The 26,260-nt window shown below is 36.8% G+C and overlaps 1 protein-coding gene across 3 annotated transcripts in view; it reads right to left on the bottom strand.

The window, feature by feature from the left end:
- HOMER1 (homer scaffold protein 1) overlaps nucleotides 1-26,260 on the bottom strand; it is a 114,290-nt gene that overhangs the window by 54,385 nt on the left and 33,645 nt on the right. For all 3 annotated transcript variants that reach the window (XM_045847881.1, XM_045847880.1, XM_045847879.1), the window contains exons 2-4: nucleotides 14,510-14,666; nucleotides 10,878-11,009; nucleotides 7,464-7,556 (exon numbers count right to left, since the gene is read on the bottom strand). In XM_045847881.1, coding sequence (XP_045703837.1) covers nucleotides 7,464-7,556; nucleotides 10,878-11,009; nucleotides 14,510-14,666 — 382 coding nt within the window. The remainder of the gene's footprint in view (nucleotides 1-7,463; nucleotides 7,557-10,877; nucleotides 11,010-14,509; nucleotides 14,667-26,260) is intronic.

The following is a 26,260-nucleotide window of genomic DNA, read 5'->3' as shown; positions in this document are numbered from 1 at the left end:
CCCGGTGTTTCGGGGTCCCCCTCATACATACTACAGCAGGAGGGTGGGTGAGGCAGGAGGGACGTGGCAGCACTGACCGTCTCCAGGGGGCCAAACACCAACACCACCTTCCATTTAATTTCAATAAAGGCTGAACTTCAAATCCCTGCTAGCTTCATCCTTTTGTATTTAAGTAAAACATTCTTGCAAGATTCACTCCATTTTATAATCTTTTATATTTAAGTGAAGATGAGAACACTACTCTTTTCTGGACAGAGAGGCTCTGATAGGAAAAACTGGTGGAGAACCTAATGGTTTTGCCTTCTCATGGCTATGGAAATGGAAAGAAATGCTAGGAAAGAGACACAGAAGAAGAGCAGAAGGATACACAAAGGAAGATGAGGCCAAGATCAAATGTCAATGACATACATCATTCCCTACACCAGTCACTTTCCAGAGACGCCATCTCTGAAGTCCCATTTCTGACAGCCACCAACATTCTTGTAGCCTGACTCTCTGGATTAACTCATGCTCTGGTTCCTTTTGTAAAAGTGACTGATGCTCCAGACTCTACAGTTTTTTGGGGTTTTTTTAGTAATTCCAGTTTTTATTTTTTATTTAATATTTATTGTATTTTTTTCCATTACCATTTAGTTCCCTTATACCCCTCTCCCCCTGCAATCACCACACTGTTGTCCACATCCATTAGGACTCCACAGTTTTTGTAACCACCAGGGGAGTTACATTCTTACCAAGTTATTTGTATTTATATAATTATATAGCTGAATTAAATATTATGTAAACTAATGAAATTTGACTACAAATTAGAATGGTTATATCAATTAAAACCAAATAAAAATAAAAACAGACAACCAAATTAGGTATATATAATACATTATTACATACCATATAAAATATACTACCATATAATATCATAAAAATGCCAGAAAACTCTATTAACATTACATTCAGAATTCTTTGCAAGTGCCAAGGGTTAGCTCTACCGTGAGGAAAAAATACACAGTGAATTGCAAACAATTGTTGGTATAATTTATGTAAGAAAGGCAATGTGGAATTTCATTTAACAGATTCATATTCAAAGAAAAAGCTTCAACTGTAAATCAAAATACGGATGAATAAACATAATATTGACTTTTAATTTATAAATGTAAAAGAATCTTTTAAAAATAATTCTTCACATCAACAGACTCTTTGGATTAACTCATCAACTAGTGGTTCTGATTCCAAGAGAAAAAAGGGCTTGTGCTGTGCATCCTCCCAACCCACCCTCTCCCCTTCCGCCTGCTCTTCGGCCTTCTCAAGACTTACCACCTCTGGCCCGCTGCAAATATTATGCTTTGTCAGGCTCAACCTGGCTTTATTTCTCTCCACGCACCAGAAAGCCAATCACCTTAATTATACTCTCACTAGCATCATCACTTTCCGGGCTTCCTTCACCTTCTACAACACCTATCCTGTCAATTTCTAACTTCATACAGAATGAACCATCATTCCCTATTCTTATGCACCTAAGTTGCCAAGAGCTATGAGAGAAAAAATGCTGTTAAACATGCTGATTAGTGCCACGAAGATAATTTTGAGCTCTGACTTTAATTATGCTCCTGAAGTGCTGAGTAATCTTTAATTTACCTATTCCCATTGGGGACTCTTCTTTTTTTCCTACCTAACAGACGTTCCAAACCTTTGTTCAAGCCTTTCCTCTTTGCAGTTGTCCTCCTTTTCAGTGAATTATCTAGCTCTTCTTTTGCAGAGAAAACAGAAATAAGCTGGCATAGACTTCCTCGATCTCCCTCCTGTCTGTGAGTTCCCCTCCCATTTCAGACACAGGGGCTAAATATTATGTAAGGGATCATTCCCATCCTCTCCCTGCCCCCAGCAACAGCACCTTCTGCACAGCGCTCCATCGGCGGTGATCCTTCCTTCTGTTCTTCTTTCTCCCTCCTGACCCTTCCTTACATTTAAAAACATTTCAAGTCACTCCCACACACACAGTCTGGAAAAAAATTCGTAGGCTCACATCCTCCTGAGATTACCATGCTAACACTTTCTCTCCCCATGCAGAAAAAAAATTGTTAACTTATATTCTCACTATCAAACATTTTGGTATCAGCAGTAGCCTGAGGACACTTCTTTTCATTCCAGAAACTACTTGCCAATGCCCTTCCTTCACCAAGTCCACCTATAATTACCGTGGGCTCCAGTTTATTTGGCTGAAAGTCCTCCAAGTCCCATCCTGTTGGAAGTCTGCCTCGGACACTGCCAAATCTTTGCCTCCAACTTAACATGCTCATCTCTTGACATCTGTGCTAACATTCTCCGCTGGTTCATTTCCTTCTACTCAGTGTCTTTCCCTGTAACTCCCTCAAATTTCTTAAGTGACAATCTTTAAGTGATTATTTTGATACTTGTTTCTCTTCTCTTTTCTTTCTGGATGATACCATTCTCAGCTACAGATTGAATTCCTATGTATTTATTTATGACTTTTTTTTAACTGAATGTATTGGGGTGACATTGGCTAATAAAATTATATGGGATTCAGGTATACAATTCTATAACATATCATCTGTATATAGTATTGTGTGTCCACTATTGCAAGTCAAGTCTCCTTCCATCACCATTTATACCCCCCTATACCTTCTTTTACTCCCTCTCCTTCTCTTATTGATGACTCTTGACACTTAGCTCCAATTCCAAATTTCTAACTACCCACTGGGTATCCATTAGCATACAAATTCAATATCTGAAGTAGGAATCTTCTTCTGAAGTTCATGCTACAAAGAACAGAAGTTTAAAAACATCTAACTCCTACTTTAACACACCCTCCCTCACCCTCTCTACTCCCTCAATTCCCACATTTTCTCCAAGTTCAGTTAAGTTCCCCACTGCTATGTCTAGTCCCTCCTCTCTATTCTCACTGCCAATGCCTAGTAGGCAAATTCAATAGAGAAATGAATAAACAGTATACTTAGGTAAGTAACAGGATAAGAGACACTTAAGTCTACTGTCCTTACTTCGAACAGCAAGCAACAACCTCCAGTGAATTCTAGTGAAGCTTTCCTGAGGTTGTAAAAGTTGTTATTGTGGTATCTGATTCAGTAAAACCACGTTTGTTATATGATACTAAGAAAGTATCGTATGAATTTATAGACATTCCCCAATTCTAATGGTACATGTGTGGGATAGATATATAAATAATACAGTTCAGGGTAGTGATACTTGGCTACTACAGACCACCTTTCAAAAAATTCATTTATATCAAGTGATACCCTTGTTGAAGAAAATCAGAAACACTTGAGAGTTATTGAACTTGGCAGTGTCCTAAGAGATCACACAGTTCAATCCTCCGACCATAACTGTGGGTCCGAGAACTGCAACCCAGACAGACCGACTGACTCCCTCAGGACGGAACCGCTAGGCACAGGTCCTAACAGTCAGGCAGAATACACTAGTGCCTTGTTTGGGTGAAAATAATTTATCACTAAAATAAACATTGAAAAATCTGGTATTTATAGTAAATCTAAAGAAATTTTGTTCCTTCTTTACATATACACACACACATACACTTCACTTTTTCTATAAAGTGAAGTCTTAAAAAGCTTGAGGAAAATACTAGGTTATTAAAATATAAATCAAGAGAGTGACTGCAATATAGTTAATGCTATTCAACATGACAAGTTTAATGGGAAAACCCCCACAGCTTTTGTTTGGCTGCAGACAACTGATGGAGTAAACCCTCTACTCAATTTAAAAGTCTTAGACAACTGACAGCTAATTTTTTCCCCTAAACTCCAATGAAGAAAAATGTGGATTTGATGATACAGCCCTTTCATCTTCAATGCATACTCTGAAAGAACTGCCTAACAAATAAACTAAAATGCAGTACTTTTACTGTGAACTATATACAAAATTCAGGAGTTAACCCAATCAAAGTCTTGATTTTATGTGAAATTGTTTAAAAGGTTTTCATGTATACACGAGGAACACAAGATCTTCAACAGAGAAAATGTTCTAAATTCATGCCTATAATTTAAAGAGGGGCATGAATGAAACTAACAATTAATATGTGATTCAACTTATTCCTAAAGATGCAACATTAAGATTATCTGACATGATCGCACATTTATGTCAAGTGTACAACCTTAGTTCAAGAGTCTAAGAGTGGGGAAGTGGATTCCTTTGCTCTCAGTGTGAGACTCCTTTCATCACAGACCTTCAGAGAGGCGCAATGGTCTGTCTATAGCACTGCTTCTCAAATCAACAGCATCAGCATCTCCAGGAAACCTGTCAGAAATGCAAATTCTTGGGCCCCATCTCAGCCTTACTGAATCAGCAATGCTAGGGGTGGGAATCAGCAATTTGTGTTTTAACAAGTCTCCCAGGGGATCCTGAGGCTTTATTCAATTAAGGAATCTGTGTTTTTCTAAATGACCATTCAAGGCCAGACAGGTTTGCACGGGATTCGGGCAGACAGAAGAAAACTTGCGGAGCCGCCAGGATGTCTGATGTGCCTTTATTCTGGGGTGGGGCCAACCCACACACGCCACAAGCTGCATGTTGCGCTAATGTGCCCCCGAGGAGAAGCCCCAACTCCCTTATATACTAAGTGCACACAAAGCCAGCAGGTGCCAGTACGGACCTTCAGGTTATATAACAACTTCATTCTACACATGCAGGCCCTACTCAAGGCCATGTGCACACTGCCAAGCCACAGCTGCCTAGACGTCCAGGCGAGGGGGCCTGACTGACTGCTTTTTCCCTACAGTAGCTGCTAACATTTGTCAAGCATTTACTGTCTGCTAAGCACTTTGTAATCCTCATTTAATTCTCATGATAACCCATTTTATAGATTTTAAAAAAACAGTAACTTGCTTAAGTCAGAAAAGTGGTATTGGTAGATCTCAGAGTCAAAGCCAGATTCTACTGCCATTATCATACGACACCATCACAATGCCATTCGTTATAATGACATTGTCACTATCATATTTATTCCTACCAACCATCCTATAAGGCAAGCAATGTAATACTCATGTTACAGGTGTATAAGCAATTTTCACAAGATCATAGTGACAGAAAAAAGATTTATGTCTAAGCTTGTCAGACTTGAAAACCTGTACTTTTACCCAGTTCATTATTCCTCCTCAAATAAAAACAAAAGCTATGTCTAACTAAGTGTATACTGTTACCGATTATCCCCTTTAACCTCCTGATTCTGTTGCCGAATTCCTAAGTAATATTCTATTCTCCAGGCACAGCATTAATTTAGCAGACTGGGTTAAACCAGTGAGAACCAAGCTCTGTTGTCTAAATGAATAGAAGCGGAGAGCTCAAACATTTCAAACTAAAACAAATACTAATGACATCTACAATGGACTGGCACAAAAAGGGGAGAAGAGAAATGAAAAGAAATGCTCCCCCCACCATTTCCCTGGCTTCTGTGCATTAAATTAACAATCAGACTTCAAATGTTTTGAAAAGATAAATTAAAGTCAGTATATTTTGGCTCTCAAAAACTGATGAACTTATGATATTTCTTTATTCCTTACATTTCATAGCATTATCCAAATAAAAACATCTGGGATATATCCCTTCAATGGAAATAAAGGTTGAAAGACATTCCTTCCACCAAAGTGGAGCAGGTATCTTAGCAACTTGTGATAGTTAATGGCCACTTAAACAAAAACAAGTTATGGTTAGAGAAACAGAAACGAAGTACGATGGCAAAAGTATAACCCGTTACAACGTTATTGGAGTCCTCTGAGTATTCTCTTCCCGAGTGTGCTGCAGCCCCTCCTACAGCGCTGCAACCAGCCGTTCACCTGAGGAAGTGTGAGTGGAGCTCCCGACATGTACTGGTACGAAATTTTAAATGGGACTATGGTTAAAATGTCTCTGGACCATTAGAGCACTTAGGGAATACAGATTCAAGGGACATTTCAAAATGATCATTCATGTTATTCCAGGTCGCTGCTAGTACAGAGGAGGCATAAGGAAGTTTCAATCCGGAGTACACCCTTAGTCTGTGAGGAAATATGTACTTCAAGCATACTTAACAAAGCTCTCCTTTCCTTTAAAAAAATAAAACAAAACCCCAAAACTCTTTATAACTGTAGGGTTTGCCAAACAGAATTTTGTGCCAGGGTGGGGAGCAAAGTGAAGAGAGAAGTTTTCTAAAACGTTGCAATCACTTGGCTAGTCACTAAGTTCCAAGGCATTTCCTATTGAATCCCTCAAGAAAGTTTTATGTAAATCTGCTACTTCTGACATTCCAGAGAAACATTTGTTACATTTGATCTTTATAACCTGAGTAAACTCTGAAAACAGCTACCACAGAGAAAAACTCAGGACAAACCTGAACTCTTCTCTTAAGAAGACAATTAAAAGTTAACTTCAGAAAAGCGGATATTAAAAAGCAGAAATAATTGGCACGCTTTATAAATCACGCTATGTACAATAACACCTTTGTAAAAGTACTGAAATATAACTATTTAATGAACTTCACTTAGAGATGTAATTAATTTCCAACTGGAAAAAGATTATGACGAACAAACTAACTGGTATTATTAATTCATTTATCAAGAAAAAAAATGACACTTGCATAAAACTATAACCTTTTGGTCTTAATGCTGAGCATTAAGTAAGATGTCCTAAACTACCAGACTGAAATACACTTTAAAATCAAGTAGAACAAACTGTACTGTTAAATTTTTATGTACTTACTCTCTTCATAGTATGATGCTTTGACATCTTAAAAACCTTTTTGTCTAGCCAATTCTTAGAGACAGCAAGGGGCTAAAGTAGGAGCTTGCCTTTGATGTAAACCTCATGAATCTCATGCACCCCAGGAGACAATACTCTCCTGCCTCGATCACCCCAGAGCTTGGTACCAAGCACTAGGCACTACCCAATAATTTATAGCTCACAGAAGTTACTCAAACTAGCAAGTCCTAAACTGGCACCCTGCCCTGCCATTCCTATGGAAACCCCAGTACAGGCTCTACCCTCAGCTTTTCCGTGTCCCTGCTTTCTGCCTCCTGACCACGCTGAGCCTTCCCTGCGGGCCTCCTGTATCTAGAACCTGTGAGTATACTAAGCTTTTGTTTCCCTGAGCCTCTCCTGCGTCTTCTCCAGCAGCTATACCTCAGTGACCACCACAGAACACAGAACATAACACAATAGGCCAATCTATGCTCTATACGTACAACTGCTTTTAAGTTGTATGCACATTTTAAAAAATCTGAGTTTTAATTGCTAAGGTAACCCTTCCCCCCAACCCAGGTTCTAGTAGACACTGGCATATAGGACAAGAAACTTTTTCTCCGCTGGTACAGACGAACTCAACAGTATATTTCTATGTCTGCTTTGACAATTACCTTAATTTTGCCACTATTTGCTTAACTCTGGCACAAAGGATACCATCTAAAATGAACAAGGCTCATAAATAAGAACAGAAATTAAATACCCACCTGTGAAGGTGTACTGGTGAGTTCCATCTTTTCTTGTGATTTCTCCTTTGCGAGTCGAGCAGCTTCTTTAAATTCCTGAAACTTTTCTGCAAACTGAATGTATAAAAACTATATACATTAACCAAACAAAAATAAGTCATAATACTTGCTTTTACTTTAGTTTTCTTTTATTTCCTCAATAACTGACTCTTATACAAGCAACCTACCCCTTAGATCAATTACAAGTGAAATATGAAAGTGACAGAAAAGGAACTGAATACCACAAGATTTGTACACTGTAAAGTACTGTGACAAATCTCATTCAAAAACATCACAATATAACTAAGTTAGAATCTGGTGTCAGCTAGTCTACTATGCTCCTCCTTGGTTGTTTAGATGCACTTTACTAGGACCAAGGTAGAGGGAGTACAGGTTAGAAGTGGAATAAGTAAAGATGGGCATACTGTGTTTATCACAAAGAAAATTTAACCTCTTAAGTATCCACTCCTAAGCATCTCAGTATTTGGAGCATGTTTTTAACTTATACTATAATACAAACTCTTGTATTATGTAATATACTTTATTTTCAACAATACAAAGAGCAACAATTACTATTATCACTAACTGGCATTAATAAAGCTTCATTTCTAAAGATTCCTAACAGCTAATATACAGCAGCAGAAGGAATATTATGTCACCACAAAGGTCTTTGAGATTGATAACAATTAAAAAAATAAAACACCTATTAGAGTTGGCAATAAACAAGAAATTATGGTTTCCTCCTCAAACTCCATAAGTCAACCCTCATTTCCATCTTGGGAAGGAAAGCTTTGGCAGGAAGGCTCCTGACACTCTGACCTGCCCTTGGGAAATGGAGGAGGGTCAAAATGAACATTGTCACTACAGGTTTTCCTTCTTGCTTCAAACCTTGTCACCCCCCACCTACAACTTGTAGATCCGGGAACTGAATCTGTATCACTATATTTCTCTAATTAAACAGAATATCTCTTTACCGAAAGAAATCTGAATACAAGTCTTAAAAGGTCTTATTCACATTAGTGGAAACAAAATAAAAACAAAACCATAATTAACTTCTCTTCATATAATCTGTATTACAGAAAGTTTTCTTAAACTAATTTAACATTCCAAAGTAGTTAATGTGTAAATCCCTTCTCAACTTCATAAAGACCTATGCTATTGTTAATTTTTAAAGGCTTAGGTTTCCATGATAACAAAATACAACTCAGCAAGCACTATGAGCACCGATGTAATTTTCCTCACACGTCAACCTGAGCAGACCACACACTTCTAATACTGCTACTCTCTCTTACTTTTGAGCTGCCTCTGTCTAGAGTGGCCTTCAGAGCCTCTCTGCCCCCTCCAATGCTTTGTATTCACTTATGCATTTTGATGATAAAACATGCCAGAAAATTTACATGTTTGCATTATTTACATAAAATATTATAAACTCCTTTGGGTCCTCTACAGTCTATAAAGCATCAACATTAGTTTTCAAGAGAGCTTAGAAAATACATCATGATTTTGTCATCTTTGGACCAAAACATCCTGAAGAGACTAACTGTCAGCTCTCGGAGCCAAACCCAGTGAACCCAGTGAACAGGGAGCTAGCCCCGGCCCCGAGGGCCCACAGGCTGTTTCCTGAGGGTCAGTCCGCACCCAGAATACTAAGACTCACTGCCAGGAGGCTGGCCAAAAGCATATGCTAATTTAAGAAAGAAAAATAAAATTCTTGAAATATAAAAGCCATTTAGAGAAAAAAAATCAAGTAAGAAGAGACAGTATAACTGACAGAATTTAATAAACTATTCCTTTATTATAGTAGCTACTTTCCCAGAAACCAGAAAGACACAATGAAAAACTTAATTTACAGTCAAAATTACTTAGACTGAAAAATCATTTAATGTAAGCTTATTTAAGATATTAATTCACAATTTAGCTACCCTGTTGTCAACAAATTCAGAAAATGGAATATAATTATAGTTTTAATTGTTTTTTTTGCTACGGTCTTGGATAGATGATTCCAAGAGAAAAGTCCTAAAAAAGTTCTGAGCAGAAGTATTAGAATAAATGGATAATTTCCTAGGGGAACTGTGCGTGGAGGGGCGGTGCCCAACCAGAGGTGGATCCCTATCACGCTGACGCACTCCGAGGCAGAACTCCTGCCTTCCCCACAGTTCAGCACATGTATTCAGAGAACTAGATGCTGTACGAGAAACCAAAGCAGGTAACACTTCTTTGTTTTAATTATCCTACACAGAATGACTTAAAATTAGCAAGGCAAACGTTGAAAGTTGCTAAAATTGAGCTTTAAACTACAATTTTTATGAAAAACCTAAAAATGTTTGAAAACTACAGTGTTAAGGAATGTTTACAACTAAAACAAAGGGAAATAAAGTAGATTATTTCATATTTATTTTACAAATTCTTTCCATGTGACATCCACTGAACTATCTAATAATAACCTCACTTAATTATATTCACAGAAGTGTAAGACTTTTAAGAAGAACTCATTTATAAGAACCTGAATGACTTGAACAATTTCAAGTCTCAGTATACCAAAACACATATAAAGTGTTTTAAATGTAGGATTATCCTTTTAACTGAATGCTTCAGAGAGGTTTTAAGTATAAATCTTTGGGTCTAGTGAGCACAAAATTTACAGAGGAAAAACGAGTAATACACATCTCCTTCATCATCTTAGTATCCTGAGACTGTTTCCTTTTTTCCTTACACACTCTTTCCACATGACAGTCACAGAACTCAAGATGCTGCTGGTACGAACACTGCATGACTTTTGCTTACAGGCATGACAACTGGTTTACTTCTAATATTTAATCTGGTGATGCTCTGTATTTTATTGTTTTTTTTCTGACCATAGTAATTCACTTGGTCAGTATGTTCCCCAAGAACTCCTCATAATCTCTACTGAGTCTCTGTATTGCATCAGAGAGCTCAGAGTAATTCTCGCCCAGACAATGCACAATTTTCCCTAAACATAGTAATTTATATGAGTCTACTGTCATGTCAAAAAGCTGAAATCTGTATCACTATCAGCTTGAGTTTTCACAATTCAGAAGAGCTTGGTGTCTACCCATCTCACAGACCATCTCCAACTAAGGGTATAAAGTCCTGAGCAAAGTCCATTCTGAAGTGATAATTCCCACCTTTTATTTTGTATCACACACACAGCTAACTGCAATCCTTCTCAATCAACGGTGACTATTTTTAATGTGTGCAATGAATTTTCCAACTGACAGTAGAATCCAATGATCCCTTCTTGCTCTCAAGTCACTATAGTTTTGAGAATATTAAACAAATTTCTCCTGTATTTTATACTCTACATTTGCTACTACATATTTAAGACATCTGACCAGAAGATAAAGATTTCCACTTAGAACTTATGAATTAACTTACTTTTGAAAGATGGTGCTCAGAGGAGAACCCCAGTCCATAAACAGTGTTTGCCCGGCTATCGGCCCACTGGCCAAACTTCTGAGATGTCTTAGTAAATGTCATATTTGGGGTGATAGTGCTATTAATTATTGCCTGAAAAATAAAACAAGTTGAGTAACCTTCCCCAAATTAGAAAACACACATTTAAACACAGGACTATTTAGTTACATAAAAACTTAGGATTCTTAATGAGCTACAATGTTAATATATAGTTATAGAAATAGTTTATATTATTGCAAGTCGCCGTGTGGAAATAAGGATCTATAAATATAAATATAATGGCATTCTATCAAAAATTTCAATACTTAACAGTCAAAATAAGTTTCCTTACGATGTAAGAAATTTAAAGAGCTTATAATTAGTTTCTTCCCTTTGAATATTTAGAATAAATATCTATTAATTGTTTTTGTTTTTTAAACATCTATTAATTTTGGATAATAGTCACTAAAAGCAAGGAAGTTTTAATAGTTGTTTCTTTAAATGTAAGATCCCACCCTCCAAAAAATCTTTCAGTAATGAATACATCAATAATAGAACAAGTTTTCTATTTGTACTATTTTCCAAAAGCCAACTTACCTGAAATATATTATTATACAGAAAAGACTTTCAATCATTCGGTATTTTTTCCTTTACTCAAGGGAAAAACAAAACCCTACATATATACTTTCTTTCTTTTCCATAAAGTGGTATGAATTCATGATATTGACGATCGCTATCTTTTCCCCTACGTTTGTAGAGGAAAAAGTCAGTACTATCTGGGGTTGCAGGCAACCACTGTGGCCTTGGAAGTATCCCCTGTGGGTACAGGGGGATTGCTGTAGTAACAGGTGGTAAGGAATCATTTGGTTATTCAACTACTTTATTGAGTGCCTATTTAACATCAAGCACATTTCTACAAACTTGAGATATAATGAGGCAATGTAATTGTGCATCACATTCTAGAACAAGAAGAGTCAGTTAATGAACAAGTAATTTCAAAGAATGGTAACAGCTTATAAAGACCATAACACCAGGATGTGATCGAGACTGAAGGACTAGAAGACAAGGACTGTCAGGCACTATTTTAGATCAGATGGTCCTTGAGCATTCTCTGAGGAAGGCACATTTGAGCTGGGATCTAAGTGTTTTCAAGAAGAGAAGGGCATTTAACATGGGATCCTAGTAACTCAAAAAGTGAGGTAGCAGTAAGTTTGAAAGACATCTAAGAAATCAGAACTATGTGCCGTAGGTCACTGACCTTCAGATTTAACTGTTTCAAATGAACTTCTTTCTGCTTTCAAGTTTAAGAGTTTCATTTTAATTCCCACTCTGAACCTTCCCTTAAAAAATTATTTATTAGACTTCCTTGAATAGAATGCTACAATGAATCCATTTTAAAGAAAAATTTTAGTCCTACAAAATAAACATGTCTCTCTGTCCCAAAGTTCTTGTCCCTTCCAGGAAAATGAGGTATAAATGCTGTGTCATTACAGATCACGTAGTGCCCTAATCCTGGCCCTTGGCCAAGGTGCTGTCCTGCAGGATGATGAGAAAAACTTCAAGCAAACTTTATATTCACCGCAAACGTCCTATGTGAGAACAAATGGACATTTTCTAGTCGGGGCACCTAAGGCCTTTCAAGTCATCATGTGGTGCAGAAGTAGACGAGGGAGTGGTTAAGAAGAAAAACACTTGTTTAGCCTCACCCAATAAACCACTATTGCTTATTAAGAAAACAACTCCTGCAGGAAACTGCAGTAGTTAACAGCATCAGCTTCAAAAAGTTAGTAGAAAATGGAAAATGGGATAGAAAAATATAACTGCTATAGAGGGTAGATTTATTAAAAGAAACAAACAATTTTTTCATAAGAGTTACTTAAGAGCCTAATAATTACAAGCTGCAAAGTATATTCAAAAAGGGAAATGCCAGAAGCAATAGTTCACACTGCTTCAGAAGGAAGAACAGAGGATTATTTAATCACATGGGACTACTTCAGTTGAACTTTACTTTGTATACCATTTAACTCGCCTGTCTAATAAAATGACATTTTATCTGTGGTTTGGGCCAAGTGAGAAACACATGTTATAGAGAACTGAAGGCTTGACTCAGAGAAAAGAAATAAATTAACCACTCGAGAGTCTGAATTAATAATAATTAAAATCTGTTAATTTCACTAAATAGTTACAAAGTACAAAAAATTATTCCTCATTAAAAAACCTTCTCAGAAATTAACTATTACCATTTCCCAAGTCCTTTAAATCCTACAAATAAAAATTAAAATAGGATTAATTATTCGAATAAATACATATTAGTCACTAATGTACCAGACCAAGTACAAATAGGCCCTAGGGTCCTATAATCCAGTTAAGAAGATAAGAAATGAGCACATGGAAAAGAATGAAAGTTAAGCACTAAATTAAATTTTCTTTTATTCCGACAAACTGCTTTCATACATAATAGCCTAATAATATTAATAATAACAATAATAGTCAAGTGTTTGTATAATGATTACTATACACCCTTGAAGTGCTTTGCCTAAATTAATTTAATCTTCACAACAATCCCATGATATAATGATGGAGGTAATGTACAGTTCCTTTTCACAGACGAGAAAATTAAGACATTAAACACCTTGCTCTAGGTCACATGGCTACTAAGTAGTAGAGCAAAAATTCAAACCAGACAGGCTGACCATACAGTCTGTGCTCTCAGTCCCTACATTGAACTGCTAACATTTCTGGGGATAGAAAGGCCTTATGCTTCATAAAAGCTTAAAGAAAAAGAACAGAGCCTTCATTTTTCTACACACTTTATACCCAGAATCTGATGTTTGCTATTCTTTTATCTGCTTGTGATGTTCAAAATTCACGGATGAAAAAGTGGACTTTCCCCCACTTTTGAAGGGTATACTATTTATCAGGCACTGAACTAAATGTTTCTACAGAAACGCTAATTTATTCCTTACAACTACAGGATTGAGATGAGAACAATGAAGTTCAGAGAAGTACAGTAACTTGCCCAAAGTCAAAAACTTAGTAGATGGCAGAGCTGAGATGTGGATCCAGGTGGTTCATGCTCTTAAACATTAGACTACCTGCCTCTCCTAAAAATAAAAATTCGGGTCCTGTCCATACACTTCTCTTCAGAATAAGGGATGCTCAGAGTAAGCTTCAGTACTGATATTGATGGACTTCATATGATTTAGGATCTCAAACTGCGCACTAGTCTGTCTACCTAAGTTTCTACGTAAAGAATTCTAGTTCTCACTTGCCTGCATGCTCCAAGAGTGGAAACTGTCCACTCTGCTTACACTATATTCCTAGCACCTAGCATAATGCTTGGCATATAACAGATAAGCATTGAATATTTATCAAATAAATGGACCTCAAGTTTGTAGAATGTTTTGACATGCAACAATATAAATAGGTAATCTAAGTAATTTAGTAAATAAAAAAATGTTGCTCAAAAATTATGAATTTTATTTTTTTAAAAGTTAGGTTTTAAAAACTCAAAAGGAAATATTTCAATGAAGATCAAGTACCTCTAAAACTGAAATGCTATACTTTGTATAGGGGATAGAATAGCAAGATTAATTATAGCAAATGTAACTTACCTTTGAGCCATCTAAACTGATTATCCTATACACATTTCTTGTGCTGTCATAAAAATAAGACACAGTCACTGCATGCTTGCTGGTGGGTACCCAGTTCTTCTTCGTGTTTGGGTCAATCTGGAAGACGTGAGCACGAGTGCTGAAGATGGGTTGTTCCCTGTGGGGGAGAGAAGAGAATGACAGACTGAAAGCGGCCAATTTTATTCCATGGGGCAACACAACATGAAAACTGCAGGATGTCTCCACTCAACCAAAAATACCCCTCATTCTGAAGGCAAGAGAAACACTCTTTAAAATTTGAATATTCTAAGTATTCAATCATAAGCTTCTTTAAAACAATTACAGTCAGTCCTCATGACTTGAACATTCTGTATTTGTGAATGTGCCTGCCCAATAAAATGTATCTATAACTCCAAAAGCAATACATGAGGTACTTTCTTAGTCTTTTGTAGTGGAAAAATGTGTGTCATATGAAGTGCATGTTTCCATCTGTGGTGGATGAAGGCAACACTCAGTCTCTTTGTTTCAGCTCTTACATTATAACCAAGAGCCCTTTTAATACAATCTAGTTGGTGTCACATGTTATACATTTCTGTGCTTTTTGTTGGTGCTTTCACTGTTTAAAACGACCCCCAAGCAGAGTGCTGAAGTGCTATTTCTGGGGTGAGAAGGATGTGATGTGCCTTATGGAGTAAATCTGTGTTATACAAGCTTTGTTCAGGCATGAGTTACAGTACTGTTGGCCAGGAGTTCAATGGTAATGAATCAGTAATATATATTAAATGAAATACCTTTAAACAGAAACACACATAAAACAACTTCATGTATTGATTGGTTGATGAAAATGCTATGACTGGAGGTTTGCAGGAAAGTAACTCCGTATTCCCCCTGGGAGCAATGGCTCAAAATTCGCTAATTCAGTGTTTGCGGTGCCTTTATAAGAAAATAAATGGGCTCAGGAGGGCAAAGGGGGGAGAATGAGACAACTGTAACAGAATAACAATAAATAAACTAAAAAGAAAATAGTTATTGTGAATATTGGGAATTGACCCTGTTAAAATAGAAATCTTCTATTTGACTCTCACTCACTTTTACTCATTTAAAACTACATTATTCCGGGAGTAGGTAAATAACTTACTGAGAAAGTTACAACAATACGATCTCTATTATATTGAAAAGTGTATGGAAAACAAAGTAGCTCATGCCCTGGCTGGTATAGCTCAGTGGATTGACCACAGCCTGTGAACCAAAGGGTCACTGGTTTGATTCCCAGGCAGGGCACATGCCTGGATGCAGGCCAGGTCCCCAATGGGTGCCACATAAGAGGCAACCACACACTGATGTTTCTCTCCCTCTCTCTCTCTTCCCTTCTCTCTCAAAATAAATAAATAAAATCTTAAAAAATAAAGTCCTAGGTATAAGAGTAGTTGTTCAACCAAGTCTGATTAATTCCAATTCACAGGGAAATCTACTCACACAAAACTGTACGTATTAAGGCATGTAAGGAAGGAGAAGTGGGGCACTCTAGTCTTTACTGACTTGCTAAAAAATTTTTTTCATTTGATAGGCATAAATTTCTAAACAGTGCAGTCTGGTAATTATAGAAATGTGTTCTAAAATATATGTTTTCTAAAAAACTAAAATAGTTGTTAACACAATAATATTGCTTTTGCAATCATCAAATCCTTATTTAATGGAAATGCAGTGTTTTGAGTTTAGTAACTAATTCCCACATCACATTAATTCAGTCTATTAATCTACACAATTAATCCACACAATGTAATTCCATTCTGAATAAAAATCTTTAGAGTAAACTAGCTATTTTACGAGGAAATGATATTTCATATCAACTAAATACACTGGTTTCTTCAATTCTCTTCTAAATAGCTGATTCCTTAGAGGAAGTTATAGTTCAAGTAATTTGTGGTCAAAAGCTTACCCATCCAAATCTGAATAATAAATACTAAAATATACATATAATTTCATTGCTGATACAGGGAATAAGGATGTTATTACATTTCTCAGGGCACACTAATAAATAATGCAAACTTTTGTTGAATGTCTATTACATGCTAAAGACTGAAAGATGGTCCCCCAATCCTTGAAACATTCAATTTGGTGAGGGAACACAGATATGTTTAAAAATAAAATGCTCTTCACCATGATAATACTAAAGTGACTGAGGGCTAGCTACCATGGAGAAAATGATGCCCAAGAAGAGCTGAAACAAAGCATAGCACAGTGGTAGGAAGGACCAGTACATTGGTGTGTGTAGCAAGAACTGTAGTGGGTATGCGTGTCTTTGAAGAATGAGGCTAAATACAAAGAGAGAAGCCAGCTCATGAGGGTCCTGGCTGGAAGCTACTGAAAGATGTAAACACAGAACAGCTTTGCATTTTAGAAAGATTAATTTGGCATCACTGAAGAGGGTGGATTGGAGAGAAATAACACTGTACAAAGGCAGGCCGGTTAGAACCTTACAAGAGAATCCCGAGCATTAAAAAAATAGAGGATAAGAGGCAGGAGTGGGATAAAGATGTGAGGAAGTATTAAAGGTAAATTTAGAAAGTAGAGTTGATACAATTAAGTAATGGATTGGGTACGGAGCAATGGCTCTCCAATAGGGGTGGATTTTGTCCCCCAGAGGATGTTTCAAAACGTCTGGAGACATTTTTGGCTGTCAGAACTGAGGGAAACTGCTATTAGCACCTAACAAATAGAAGCCAGGGATGTTGCTAAACATTTACAATGCACAGGACAGCCCCACTCAATAAAGAATTATCCAGCCAAAAATGTCAAGAGTGCCAAGGTTGAGAAATCCTAATGCAGGAGATGAAGGAGAAATCTCAGTCTCCTGGGTTCCTGCTTGGGTGACTGAAAAGAAGACAGTGCTACTAGCCAGGATGGGAGACAGAAAATAAAGTTAGGGATTGGAGGGATAGCAGAGGATAGCCAATGGGATGGCCCGTTGACTAACTGGGGGAGACAACGGGCTCAGTTTTAACTAAGTTCAGTTCCCATGCATGTGAAACTGTCAGCACAGGAACTTAAAAATATTTGCTTGGAGCTCCGTAGAAAGAAACCAGCCTAGAATGAAAATTTTGGGGAATCATCAAAGATTTTATCACTAATCTATTTAAGATACATTTTAACACTAAGCACACAGATGGATTTTATTTTAGAAAAAAGCTGAAAAAGCAGTAGAGAAAATATACCTGAAATCTTAAAACTTTCATCTCTTAAAAGATCTGTGAAACATTTGTTCCAAGTGCCCAAGTGCTACAGGTAATACTTAAAAAAAACAAACCAACTTGAATGCCACTCATAAATAAAGGTTATACATACTACTTCCTCCACAACAGATCATACAAATACAAACTGCATCAAATTACCAGCATTTTCCAAGTATATTCCGGGGAACAACAGTCCTAGGAATGAGTGTCCCATGTTTAAATAAGTTCTGCAAACACTGTGTTATGGCCCATTCTGAAATACTAATAACTTGCATTAGTATATTAAGAGTTCTAAGAAGCCCTCTAGTAAAGAAACCCATTTAACCCTGAATAACCCCACATACGGCAAAATTATTTGACCCTAGAATTCTTTTTCATGTAACACATTAACATCTCAAAGGACTTATAACCACAGAATGAGAGTCAAAAGATAAATTCTGAGGTATATATGTTCCACAGAAAGCTAGTCTGGATATTCCATCACCTTTGCTGACATCACTAGCTGTCGCTAGAAAAGAAAAGACACAATACAAAAGGAAGGCCTGAGCAATGACTACAGTGCAATTTCTTAAATAGATAATATGTAACAACTGAGTAACTCTTCTAAAAAATTAAACATTATTCCAAGAATCAATTTTGAAAGCAAATAGATTTTGGCATAAAATCCTTTGAAACTAGCTTAGAAAAAAAACAAAACTAAATATATAGCACACACACATAAACACAATGCTAAAGAATCATCTACTTTGTAATTTCTTATACCAATAATCAGGACAATGAGTAGTTCAAACAACCTTACTGTTATAAGAAAAGCTTACTGGAATACTGTCCAGTTGTTTCATAAAATAATTCTAGAAAGCTGGTATAGGATTAATTTAAAAGTTCCTCCTCTTGGGTTAATACTCTATAAAAATACTACATATAGTGATGGAATCTAAAACTTAATATAAATATGGAAAACTGGAAGAATGTTAAGTATAAGATGACCCTGAAAAAAATGTAGTAAAATCAGAATTTTGTTTTACTCAAACTCATTAGAGTTGACATAAAGAATTAAAATAGATGTGACTCTCTGGCAACTGTGTAATAAGGAAGAAATGAGGATGATAAAAAACTGAAGCAAAACAAAAGGCTACTTTGCCAAGAGATAAGTATTAACATTTGTCATTTGGATAGCTCTGATCTAAAATAAAAACAATGATAATGCTTTTAAAAATTACTATGGACATCTATGTTTTTGTAAACATTATGTGATTATTCAATAAATTCTGTTCCAAGGAAGTACAAAGGTAGGGGTCCAAAAAATACAACCAAGCTCAGGGGAAGAAAGAGAAATTATACATTTCCTAGTGTCTTTTAGCACCTAGCTTACAAATATCCTTTTCAGATATGTAAGAACAATTATGTATTGTAGCAAAAGGGCTGTAAGGGTTATAGTTTCAAATAATTCCCTGGCTTTCTACTTAATTAAAAAACATAGCCTGGCAAAAGTGTAAGAAACAAGGGGGAAAATATTTATCAGGCAGCACCTGACCCTGGCACAGACACTCTTGTCTCCTTGCTCCCCCCAACACACCTCAGCTTGCTCCCCCCAACACATGTTTCGGTGCTCCGTCCTCTCCGCACGCTGTGCACCTCACTGAGGTCACATGACAATCCCTTTTACCTTACTTGCCAGTGATTCGGTTTAGGAACAGACCTCTGAAACAATTCTCATCAGTGAGGTAACCAGGGAAAGTTTGCTGGAAGCTTCCGGGTATACTCTCAAAGAGGTACAGCCATCAGAAGGGATGTTCTCTTAAATAATGTCATGTCTGGAGTGACACCTGGACCTGAAGAAGTCGTGTTAGTATTGTGAGGGCAGCTAACATGAGAACAAAGCCAACACTGTTTGCTAAGAATAGCAAATGGAAAGGCTAAGAATCTGGTTCCTTGACTATGTCACTGAATCAATAAATCAACCTCCAGGCTTCTTATGTGGTAAAACAAGTTTTCTAATTGCTCCAGGCAGTTGTCATTTTAAAATAACACAAGTAATAATGGAAGAGCTTCATCTATAATAAAGTCTGAGATAATGTGGCCCTCTATGTGACTGGTACTCTTCCAGAACTCCGAGCAGGCTGGCTACACCCTGGGCATCCATCAACATCACAACACAACCTCATAGTCTACACAGTTAAATTTTGGGGGACCCATTTAAAATTGTAATCAATGAAAAATTTATAAGACTAACTACACTGAGATAGGTTAAAGGAAGAAATGTGGAAATGGTAAAAGTTTACTATCAATTAACTTTCTGCTATAGGGATATAACATCCAAAACTTTTCATCAAGAAATAGCAGTATAAGAGCATATTAGAAATACAGAGGCAACCACCAAGAGAAATAAAAACTGGAGATTTTAAAAGCAGTTAACTCTGGAGAAGAGGCTCGGAGAAGGGATAAAATAGGGAACTGGTACTTGTCTGTAACCTTGTACAGGTAATAGAAGGTTTTCTTATATGGCATTGTGGAGGAAACTACACTTCCATCACAATTAACATTGAGAAAAGAATGATTTAGGGGCCACTTTTGAAATTGCCAAAGAACCACAGAACAGGAGGCGATTTTTAATAGCTTTGGAACTCAACCACTTAAGAGCACATGGTATGAAAGTATTCGTTATTCAAACAAAGGAAAAGGAATAAAGAAAGTAGGAGAGAAGCACAAATCCAAACTTGCCTAACTGCAGGGCTGAAAGTGCCGACGATGTGTTCACTTCTGGTGAAAATACCCTCCTGCGCTCGACATAAACACACAGGAAGTCCAGCAACAAACACAGTATCTTCAGCTTGGTTTGAAGTGGCAAGAGAAGATGGACAGCGTTTGTTAAGGCCAAAAGGACAGGATCAAGGGTAAGACACGGGGCAGACAGACACTAGTGGCCATGCAGCTTCAGACGTGATGCCTGAAGAGCTGGGCTTCGGTGTACTGTGAGGCAGCACCGCGTGCCATCAGACGAGCTGGAGCTCAGGCACTGGCCCTTCTTCAGAAGTGCGCTGTACAAATGCACAATATAAACTGTAATTCCACTGGATTATCAGGGGACCAGTTTAACCGCCACCCCCCAACAAACCTCCAATGCAAAGATAAAGATTGTGACTGCACGTTACCAACTACGTATTCCTATTACCATGTTATGTGTTTAACAACTGACTGCTCATATATTTAGGATGTTCTTTTTTCTTTTTCTTTTTTAAACACATGCTTACCTTGAAGAAAGCAAAGATTATTCTACTAATGGCTACCCAACACACAGTTGTGCTGCAAGAACTCCATCTAGTGATGCACCAAAAACATAACAGGCATATGTTTTTTAAAACTTCCAAGTCACTATATAGAAAATACAAGTGACACTGCTGTAACAGAGGTATACGGACATAAAATGTGACACCACCAACTACAAAATGACTTTCTCCAAGGATTTTCAAAAATTATATGAGGGGAAAGGGGAAGGGGTCATGTGGGGAAAAGGTGAAGGGTTTATAGGAACAATTGTAAAGGACACATGGACAATAACAAGAAGGGTGGAAACAGGGGAGGGAGGTGGGGAGGGCTGGAGTGGTGGGGAGGGCTTCGGGGAGAAGGCAGAAAGCTGTACTTGAACAACAATAAAAAATTGTTTAAGAAATTGTACGATCCAAATTCTTCAGTCTTTTAATTGATTCAATGCACATTCAAATGAAATATTAATTTAGAAAAATCATTGTTTGCATCACAACAATTGAACATAAAAATACTTTCAGTGAAAAGGTAAAGGTATTAAGAAGTACAAATTGACAGTTACAAAACAGTCACAGGGATGTAAAGTACAGCACAGGGAATACAGTCAACAATGTTATAATACCCATGTGGGTTGTTGGGTGCAGGCCTTTTGGAGGGGATCAGTCCCTAACTTATATAAATGTCTAATCACTATGCTATACACCTGAAACTAATACAGTATTGAATGTCAACTGTAATTTAAAATTTTAAATAAAGAAATACTAAACTGTACTTGAACAACAATTAAAATAAAATTTAACAAAAATAAAGAAATACTTTCATGACATCAAGTATTTAACTGGCATATCTAAAGAAAATATCAAATAAATTTAAATGTTTTCCATGTGGAATTTAAGATTACTAAATTATAAAACTATACTTAAACAGTGACAACACCATTTATATTCCTTATGTGCTAACCTTTAAGAGTAATTTTTATCCATCTCAGTCCTTTCATTAGGTCACAGCACTAGTTATTAAAATAAATTATGGTTCTTATTTACCTTGGGTACTTTAATTGGCATCTACATTTAGAAGATCTGGCACATACAGAATTCATTGTAAAGAGCACACAAACCCACTCAATATATAGATGAGTATTTATGCAACATCTCTAATGCTCAAAAAACCTGGCTTGCTATTTATTAAATACCTGCCAAGTGACATTAACTCTATCCCTCTTCTCCATTTAAAGCCTTATCCATTTCAGATAAAATACTAAGTGTTTAAAAATATGCCAACCTATTTGCCTGGTTAACTCAATTACATTTAAAATTAGTATTGTATTTTCAATTATATTAGCCTTTAAATATATTTCTCTTCCCAGATGATTTCCACTAAATAAATTCTGAGAACTGACAATATACACTAGGGAAATCTAAGAAAAATAGCCTCTTGTTAATGAGAATTTATTTCTTATTAATATAGGTAGCACATATCTAAAAATCTAAAATAAGTAATTTTCTAGTAGACATCCAATTCCTAAAAACTTTTAAAACAAATTAAATGTTATAGTAATTGTTCAAGAGTGACATGAGTAGTTGAGTAGTGGCTTATTTTTCTCCGTATTTCACTAAAAATCAAATCAACATGTGATTCTGAAATAGCACAGTTGGAAAATGACATGCCTGAAGGGTAAGGGAAAAGGTGGAGAAAAAAAACTAACATTTTGCTGAATTCCTAGTGCATGTAAATACCTTATATATATATATATTCTCATTTCCACCTCAAAACAACCCTAAGAGATAAAAGTTAGGTTTTAAAAAAAAAGACTTGTTAGAGGAGGGCTAAAGTTTAAATAAGTGTCTGAAGGTCACAGCTACTACTGGTATTTCTGGGATTTGATTTCAAGGCTAACTCCAAAGCTTAGGACTTTTCACTATTCTCAAAGAAGAGAATGGTGTCTGGAATAAAAACAAGACATTTCTTTCTTTATTTCTGAATAACTCGGGGACCAATTTAAAATCTTGTTAAGTTATAAATCATTTTTACTATCATGCTAACAAAATATATCCTATTTCCTCACTCCTAGATGAACATTATAACTATTCAACTTATTACCTCCCTGTGAATATTAGAAAATATCCTACTTCTTCCATTAGGTGCTTCTACAAGAATATTTAAAAGAATATAAAAATATTCAGCACTCAATAAACTGCAATTCTAAATAGCAAACATTCAGAGACACAAAATACAACCCATAATGAGCAGAAAAATCAATCAATAGAAACAGATCCAAAAGTGACATAAATAGGACTAGTAGACAAGGACATTAAGATAGTTACCATAATTAAAGTCCATAATGTTCAAGAAGGCAGAGGAAGCATAAGCATATTTAGGGGAGACTTTAACATATATAAAGGCCCCAAATCAATTTCCTAGAGATGAAAAATCAACTGGTGAAATAAATAGCTAATTAGACAATGCAGAAGGAAACTAGTTAACTTGAAGATACATAAATAGAAACCACTCAAAATAAAGCACAGAGAAAAAACTTAAAAGATAAAGCATACCAATGTGCTTATTATGGAACAACTTTAAGCAGCCTAATATACATGCACCTGAGGTCCTCAAAAGCAGGAAGAATGGAAAAAATATTTGAAGAAATTATGGTTGAAATAATTCCCAAGAAGCTCAGCAGATCCAAAGCTATGCCAATGTACATCGTAATTAAATTGCTTTAAACCAACAATAAAGAGAAAATCTTAAACAGGGTCTCAGGTAGACTTAAATACAATCATATTAATATCATATTAAGTGTACATGGTCCAAACACCGCAATCAAAAGGCAGAGATTATCAGATTGGCTATACAGCAATACCCACCTATACGATGCTTGCAAGCAAGTCATTGCAAACATCATTAAAATATAAAGGCACATATGGGTTAAAAGTGAGACGATGGAAAAGATACACCTTGCAAACACTAAGCATAAGGTCTACTCCCAACCCCAGACTGCAAGCTCATAAGGTCAGGAGCTACATGCATTTTGTTCACCCTCATGTCTCTAATACCCAGCAAGGTGGCAGGCAGTATTTATAAAGTAATTCCCGCTTTCATAATTTGTGGAAACTTCTACCCCACATTACTATTCCCAGGCTACAGTATGTGACATATCAACAGCTGTTCTTCTTGCTATTTTCTGTACCCAACTTCCAAAGCCTAGTCTTTTTTCCTACCAGTTTCCAGGGGCTGAAGCCTGGTGACCAATCTTATCAGATCTGTGCCAAAAGGAAAAGAACCCTGATTCTAATGAGGGTGGGCCTGGTTAGCATCCTTGAGTAAAGTACAATGATCTGGCTGCTCCCTGAGAGTACTGAATGTTTTCTTAGGTCATCCTGCTTCTTTGTCAGACCAGCTAGAAGCCTCTTGCCATGAACTAGATACTAGAAAAATAGAGAAACAGAAAATAAATCTGTGGTTTTGGGTATCAAAAGTATAGAAAAATGGGTAAGAATGCAGCTATTTGAACTACTTATTCTTCCCACCTCCTCTCACCCATAAAACTTATACATACATGTTACTCCTCTCCACCCCCTCCTCACCCTGAGCTAATCAATTGGGATGTGAAATATGAGGATTTCAAGGACTGACTCCTGGTGTTTCTCTATCTCTGCTCCTTTCTTCCCACAAAGTGTGGAATATGCTTTCGCTAGTAAAAATATGATAGATGTATGGTGTTTATATTTGTAAGTTACAAATAATACATTTTAACATTTCAAAAGGTTCAATGCAAAGAACTAGGAATATACAGGCCCTAGCCTTCAGAGACTTAAAGAGATCATTGCAAATTGTGATCACTGTTGCCAAGGAAAATGAAATGCTAGAGCAAGAGCGTGCACAATGGGAATGAATGGAGGAAGAGAAACATAATTTAGATGTGTAGTTAGCTGAAGTGTGGCAATCACTCCTTAGTGTTTAATAGTGTTTTAGGATCAGACAACAAAGAGCATGTGTGTGGCAAAATGCATTTTCCAAAGATGGCTGCAATACTACCTCCTGTACTTCTTCTATAACCTTGCCATCCCCCTATCAGGAGGTAAAAAGTCTATGTCCCTCCTCCTTAAACTTGAAAGGATCTTTGTGATTGCCTGAACCAAATTAATGAAGCAAAAGTGATGCTGCATGGTTTTTGAGTCTAGGTTGTGACAGACCATTCAGCCTCAGCCTGGTTCACCTAAGCACTCACTCTTAGAACCCAACCACCACGCTGTGTGGAAAGCCAAGCAGCCTTCGGAGAAGCACCAAGACCCCAGCCCTGGCTGACTGCTCAGCTGAGAGCCAACACTATCTTGCCAATCACAGGGGTAACCCATTTAAAAATAGATCCAGCAGCCCCTGGTTAAGCCACCCTAGCCAATGCCATGTGGAATGGAAACGAGCCATCACCATCAAGCCCTGCCCAAGCTGCAAAATCATGTGCTAAATGATTACTGTTGCTTTAAACCACTAAATTTTGGGTGATTTTTCTATGTAGCAAGAGATAATCAGAACAATGTACAAAGATCTTGAGGCTGGCAGGATCTTGGCAGTTCCAGAAACTGAAAAGTACAGAGTGGCTGGAACACAGAGATAAAAAATGACAACACTGACACCAGCACCAACAGCTAACATTTTGTATTTATTATGTTATACAGGAATTGTCCTAAGGGATTTGCATGTATCATTTGTTCATTACAATCCTGTTGGTAGATATTCTTAGAACACTGCTTTTAAATAGGGGAAGATGGAGGCACAGAACACTCATGGCATGCGGGCAGTCCAGTGCAAGAGCCCATGCTATGAATAGTATCATACTTCCTCTCAAAGAACAGAACGGCATAAAATGAGGCTTAGAAATATAGATCAAGCCCAAGTTATGCAGATTTTTAAAGACCATGGTAGGAAGTTTGGATATAGTTTATGAGTAATGGGACACTACTGAAGCCTTTTAAGCAGTATAGTTTGTGATCCAATTTATATTTAAAAGTTCATTTTGGCTGCAAGGAAAAAAAGGCAATTACGTTTGACAGCTAGGTATACCTCAAGAATAAAGTCAGGAATAACTAAAATATAGTGGTTGCACTGAAGGAATATAATGGATGGATCAAGCTGATACCACGGAGCCCCATGACCAACTTTAACACAAAGAGAGAGATGACAATACACTGCCGTGTGCCTTCTAGTGTAATGCTACAGACAGAAAATGTAGCCTACCACCTATGACATTTTCTTG

The sequence above is a fragment of the Phyllostomus hastatus genome, unplaced genomic scaffold (assembly GCF_019186645.2).
Source record: "Phyllostomus hastatus isolate PE091 unplaced genomic scaffold, TTU_PhHast_1.1 phas_contig_58, whole genome shotgun sequence".
Taxonomy (NCBI): domain Eukaryota; kingdom Metazoa; phylum Chordata; class Mammalia; order Chiroptera; family Phyllostomidae; genus Phyllostomus; species Phyllostomus hastatus.
Note: the sequence above shows the minus strand (reverse complement) of the source record. Positions and strands in the feature narration are given on the sequence as shown.